This window comes from Montipora foliosa, chromosome 14 (genome assembly GCF_036669935.1).
Source record: "Montipora foliosa isolate CH-2021 chromosome 14, ASM3666993v2, whole genome shotgun sequence".
In the NCBI taxonomy this organism is placed as follows: domain Eukaryota; kingdom Metazoa; phylum Cnidaria; class Anthozoa; order Scleractinia; family Acroporidae; genus Montipora; species Montipora foliosa.
Genome location: NC_090882.1, coordinates 11,322,282 through 11,328,803, shown reverse-complemented (window position 1 = coordinate 11,328,803; position 6,522 = coordinate 11,322,282). Strand labels below are relative to the sequence as shown.

Sequence of the window (6,522 nt, the reverse complement as noted above, 5' to 3'; positions counted from 1 at the left end):
AACTGGAATGTCTCCCCGCTGAGCCTCCTGTAGTTTATCGAAAAATTCTTGTATGTGTTGGGGACTTTAGCAGGGCCCGCGAGTCGTTGCCGCACACGTTGTAAGCTGCGACTCCAGTGATTAACATATGAGAGAAGAAAGGACACTTTTCCCTTCAATATATAAGCTATCTAATTCGACCCTATATACGACAAGGGCGGGACGTTTGGAGCTGTGAGTGAGGACGTGGGACTTGTTCAACATATGGTTGTTTGGGCCGACATATCTCTCCCTCAATGCCGTACCTGGAGGCCAAGGGTCGGTCGCAGAACGCAGCGAACGGGCCAACTGCGTCCAAAAGCGATCGCAACTGGGCCGAAATTCCCGGATGGAGACTCGTTTGGTTACGACGCGTCCAGCGTCCCGGTGTCTGGAGGTACTGCCGTTTGTTTCTCTGTTTCAAACATTCCGTCAGCGCTGAGGCGCAAATGTTCTGGCTCTGCGCTAACTCGCGCCTATCCAACAAAAAAATGTAACATGCTGGGGTTTTTTTTTTTTTTTTTTTTTTTTAAACCAGCATTTGCATTTTAGTTGAACGTAAACGTAAGAACCGTGCGAGTCTGGCTCTTGTCTTAGACAGAGGCGCGAGATGGTTTGGACCTGTGATGAATCAAAAAACAGTACCTGGTCAGCGATAAACTTGAAAAAAAAAACAGTTGACGACTAATAAATGAGCTCTAAACTTGAACCCACGATATGGTCATGTGATACTATTCAGCAGATACCTCAGCCTTGTTTAGACAGGTGTCAATTATTGACCATATTATATAGATTTAGCCAAGCCTAAAATCAGAGGTCCTGAGTAATGTTTATTCTTACTGGCTGTAAGATTAGTGAAAATAAAAGGCTTTGGAATTGTCTGTGTTTTGGTTTTCCTGGATATTGCCTAATTATGCCATTTTCTTTGCTGGCTTAGCTAGTGAATTCACCCGAAAAACCGACTGATCGCATGAATCACGAAGGGATGAGTGTGATATCGCTTTTTCTAGCGAAATTTACTGTCAAATTCACCAGTTAGGCAATTAATTCGTCTAGAATCGCAAGAGTTTAAAAAGAAAACAAGCAAATCCTCATCAAGCGACCGGAAAAGGAAAGAAGTCATTTCAGAGTCGACTGTCAAAAGCCAGCAAATAGGAATCACGCTAAGATTAGTTTTCTTTGCAAGTGATCATAAGTCCTAAAGTACAGCTGCATGTATGTAAGACACCTCAGCACCTCAACAGATAATTGATTTTCTTGTACAGTATACAGAATTTATCCATCTTGTGTGAGAATGACATGAATGAGAAATTGGTATTTGTTTCAGCTCTGAAGTTTGCAGTTGTCTCTTCTCCGCAAGAAAGGCACTTCAACAAGCTATCCTTCGCGTTAGAGCACTGTGTGAGAGGGCTTGCAGTAGTATTACAGGAGTTGGTGAAAAACAGCATGCTATCTGTCTTCTACATTTTGATAACAAGGCTACTTTCACACTTGATGAATTCATAGAGGCACAGTCAAGACAAGCTGAACATGCAATGGAAAAACTGGCCAAGTTGAGGATGAATGTTGTAGAAATTGTTAAAGAGGCTTGTGAGGTACGTGTAACTAAAAAGACATTTCAAACTCTTTAAATTAAGGGCATTTAATTTCATTCAAGGGCATTATTTGTCGTATTTCTCTAAGCAGGCCCTGAATGATTGAGCTGGCCAATGTTCATTAATATTCAGAATTTACAAACCCATGATTAACTCTGGTTTTCCTTAAAGCAACTCACAACACACTGGCTGATTATCTTGCTACTATATATATCTGTACTTCTTCTGTGTTCCATTCACAATAAAAGAGCTAGTAGTTAACCTTTAAAATGACAAATTCTTCATAGCAAAGAGATCACTGAACTAAATTGGCCCAGTTCTTGATCTTTGGACTTTTTCACAGGGGGGTAATATACATGTAGGAACCATTAGAAATTTATCAATCGAAATAAAACTACACATGTAAAAACAGTGATCCACTCCAACCCTTTGACCTTAACAATGGGGTCTTCCTTTTTTTATCCAATGTATTCATGTTGTCCCTGATGTACGTGTATCCTTTATCCTTCGCCATCAGGTGCTGGACTTTTACTAAATTCTTCATATTAATAATAGGCGCTCTGCTTTGAAATGCATGTATTTCATTTTTAGCTTATCACAGATGAGGAAGGTCTGACAGAATGGATTCACCCGAGACAAAAGAGAGAACTAGCATCAAAGAAAAAGAAAACAGGTAACATGGGTAACAAGATTGGAAAAGGTGACAATAAGATTATCTTTAACTTTGAAATGAGGACAAAATGTTATTCAGGGTTTTCTTCTTTTTCAAAAGGTCTGGATCACTGTTTAACATTGCTTGTTGCAAGAGATGTCGCATAAATGTCTGAGTGTTTTTGTTAACATTGTTTACCTTAAGTTTGGCTACTATTTATGAGTGATCTGATAGTCAGCCCTGGTAACTCCCAACTTATCTGTAGTCAAAGTTAATATTTCCAGTACTGTGAGTAACTGCATGACGTGAAAACTAAGTGCTTTTTGGGAACATATGGACAGTCAAAGAATGATCAAACTGAAAATTTGTGAAGGCTTTCGGGAAAAATTGTTGCTAGATACCAACATACATGACTTGTACAGTTATTGTCTTAGACATGCACCAAATTTCAAGATACATTAAAGTAGTTAAATGTTAAGAAACTCTTTGATACATTGTATATTGGAAGAACGAAACTCCACAGATACTCTTATAGGCTGTGGAGGAACTACCTACAATCCTAGACATATTGATTGGGACATGCACTGGAGCAATAGGCCATTTTACAGTTGTTTGCTCAGTGACCTTATAGCCTACGAATAGCTGCAAGATTGCCGGTGACCTTGTATTGATACAGACCTCACTGCTTTTATCATGTAAATTGTGTTGTTGTAATTCTAATAATTAGTCTACATTAACATTAGAAAAGCACAAGGGTTTGCATCAAAGCAGGGTCACTGGGAGCCTCGCTTCTATTCTTAGGCCAGGTAACTTAGCTACAACTGTAAAAAAATGGTCTTTTTTCATTTTTTTCAGTAAACGTCTCTTTTTGAGGAGGAAACCAAGTTCACAATTATTAAGAAATGGAAGGAGATCCATCTTTTCCATGATTTGGTCACAATTTTTACAGCTGGTACTTAATGCGACTTGCAAAAGAAGATCTAGACAGTAGAAGATAGTTTAAGGACACTCTAATCCAAGGACATTAAAGCGCCATTAGGACTGCTTAAATGAAGTGTTTGCAGAAACAATCAAAACTAGAAAAATATCTACTAACCAAGTCCAACTGTCAAAGGCAAAACTGCTCAAAAGTTGCTTTTTAAATTAAGGAGTGAAAAATCTTACCGACCTTGCAATATTATTTTGTCTTTACTCAAGGGAAGGGTGGAGATGGCCAACCAACTTTTACCCAGATGTCTCAATGGAGAGGTGTTCTTCGCCGTTTGAAGTGCTTTATCAGAATGATAGACTTTCTCGTAATGGAACTGCTCAGGAGACTTGTGCTTACAGCTCTTAGAACACTTCTGGCTCAAGTAAAAACGTCTTCTTTGCAAGGTAGCAGTATTACACTTGATTGAATTTCTCATTAATCATACTTACCAATTTAAGGGCAGTCAAACTTCCCGTTTAGTTTACAATATTTAAACTCACTTAGCTTTGCAATTGTCTGCATCAGCTTCTTTTCATTTCACTAGTCACAGTAGCTTTAAAAGGTACAAAACTACAGTCCCGCTCAAAAGTAAGCTACCAGTCTCATCTCGTCTCTCGAGAATCATTGAAGCGGCAAGATTGGTATAAATTCCGATAAAAGTCCGACGGCCACTCAAACGTTTGCAAATTTAAACGACAAAATAATGCTCTTGTCGAGGGTGAAACAAGAATGAAAATTACAATACTGCTAAAACTGAAAGAGAAATCATGCCAGTTGAGTAACGTTTCATGTTTTTACTGCGGTAGCGTTGTAAACAGCTTGATCTCTGTGAAATTCTAGAGAATGATCAGACGCCTAAATCGCCGTATGAAATGAAGTGACTTCGGATAGTTTGTGCTTTTTGCAATGATTCATTAAATTAGTACTAAAAAAGTTGCATTTTAATGAGCAAAAATGCAGGACCAAAAATCTGGCATACAGAGATTGAGAATAGTTCTAACAATTTTGGCCTTGACCACCCCATGGACCATTGTTAAAAGGAAGGAACGAAGGAAGGAAAGAAGGAAGGAAGGAGGGAAGGAAGGAAGGAAGGAAGGAAAGAAGGAGGGAGGGAAAGAGAGATAGGAAGGAAGGAAGGTAGGACGGAGGGAGGAAGGAAGGAAGGAAGGAAGGAAGGAAGGAAGGTAGGAAGGAAGGAAGGAAGGAGGGAGGAAGGAAGGAAGAAAGGAAGGAGGGAGGGAGGGAAGGAGGGAAGGAGGGAAGGAGGGAGAGAGGGAGGGAAGGAAGGAGGGAGAAAGGGAGGGAAGGAAGAAGGAAGGAGGGAGGGAAGGAAGGAAGGAGGGAAGATAGGAAGATAGGAAGGAAGGAAGGAAGGAAGGAAGGAGTGAGGGAGGAAGGAGGGAGGGAGGGAGGAAGGAAGGAAGGAGGGAGAAAGGGAGGGAAGGAAGAAGGAAGGAGGGAGGGAAGGAAGGAAGGAGGGAAGATAGGAAGATAGGAAGGAAGGAAGGAAGGTAGGAAGGAAGGCAGGAGTGAGGGAGGAAGGAGGGAGGGAGGGAGGAAGGAAGGAAGGAGGGAGGGAGGAAGGAAGGAGGGAGGGAAGGAAGGAAGGAGGGAGGGAAGAAAGGAAGGAAGGAGGGAGAGAGAGAGGGAAGGAAGGAAGGAGGGAGGGAGGGAGGGAAGGAAGGAAGGAGGGAGGGAGGAAGGAAGGAGGGAGGGAGGAATGTAGGAAGGGAGGAGGGAGGGAGGGAGAAAAGGAAGGAAGAAGGGAGGGAGGAAGGAAGGAGGGAGGGAAGGAAGGAAGGAAGGAGGAAGGAAGGAAGGAAGGAGGGAGGGAGGGAGGGAAGGAAGGAAGATAGGAAGGAAGGTAGGTAGGAAGGAAGGAAGGTAGGTAGGTAGGTTGGTAGGTAAGTTGGTAGGTTGTTAGGTAGGTTGGCAGGTTGGTTGGTTGTACAAGTCTACTGATCAGTGGTCTTTGCGGGCACTTGCTCTATTCTGCCTTGAGTGTGAGAAAAGTGTCTGTGGCAATCAAAGGCAACTTCTGTGTTCTGCGGCCCTCCTGGACTTGACTCATGCCCATTGCGATGTGTCTGTAAATATTAAGTGTGTAAGTTCCACAGCAACTATTAGCACTGGACTTTCCCAAGATGTCTATTGTAGTTTCTGTCTCGCCTGTGTTTTCGCTTTATACATCTGGCCACTCCTGAAATGAACATCCATTAAGTTCTATTAATTTATGAGAATGAATGAAACGTGACTTAACATTCTTTTGCTGTAACAGAACGTTAACCAAGAACCTTTCACTAAAGAGTTTGCAGAGCTAGCTTTTTGTCCTCAGATCCTGGCTTGTAGGTTGACTTGATAATACTCTCATTCGTGAGTGCCTTGATCAGCATGCTTCACTCAAGTGGTGCAAATTAAATTAAATGTGTCCTCCCACACCTTGGCTAAAAGACCATGTTCAGCACTTCCAGAAGGACTGCCAGTCCCTTGTCCAAGGTTGTCACGGCTGTCACGATAGTCAATCTGTGCATGATCAATCTATCGTGGGAAAGGGAATCATGAAGATTCGGAAATTCAAGTATGAGTTATATCACAAAGCGTTTACGGAGAACTTTCGACGACTTTCTGCATAGATTCTCTCGGGTTCCCAGAATGCAAATTGTTTTCGTGAGTCACACATGATCAGCTTGGGTAGTGGATGATTAACTGGAAGAAAAATAGAGCGGATCTCCTCAGATGAAAAGTGCATTTCTAAGCAGGCCTTTATCCGACTCTCGCCATGCTTTCTCCTTTGCTTCTTGTAGAACATTCTACAAAGTCTGACTCAAGAATTTTAGAACTTTTAATAAGTCTTTGAAGGTCGATAACTACGTTTACCTTATTTGAAAAGGTGGCAACTACCTTGCTACACACTGATTCTCTCTCGTCAGTTTCAGTTATAGATTTGCAAACTCTGCCATGACATAAGGGTTTTCTTACTGTACGAATCATCATCTTTTCCCACGACAACTTATACTTGGGCAATTGTTGCCAGTATGTAGGGAGATCTCAACATCAGGATCATAAGGCATACGCTTATTGGCAATAGATCATTGATACTAGACATTAAAGTCGCCTTGAAACGAGTTTAACGTCTCAGACGACCTTAACGTCTCTAGCATAAAAACGGTCAATCATATCCTTTATAGAAGAATGCAAAGTGCAACATCCTTTTGTTCCTTGGAGAGAGATCTCTACCAACTGTCATCTTGCTCAAAGATTTTGAGGTTATGTGTGACTTCAGGAAG

General features: G+C 41.6%; 1 protein-coding gene across 1 annotated transcript in view; it reads left to right on the top strand.

The window, feature by feature from the left end:
* The first annotated feature begins 243 nt into the window (after positions 1 to 243).
* Positions 244 to 6,522, top strand: part of LOC137984430 (dynein axonemal heavy chain 6-like) — an 88,580-nt gene continuing 82,301 nt past the window's right edge. Inside the window, 4 exon segments of the mRNA XM_068831606.1 lie at positions 244 to 415; positions 1,327 to 1,613; positions 2,205 to 2,286; positions 3,463 to 3,639. Coding sequence (XP_068687707.1) covers positions 244 to 415; positions 1,327 to 1,613; positions 2,205 to 2,286; positions 3,463 to 3,639 — 718 coding nt within the window.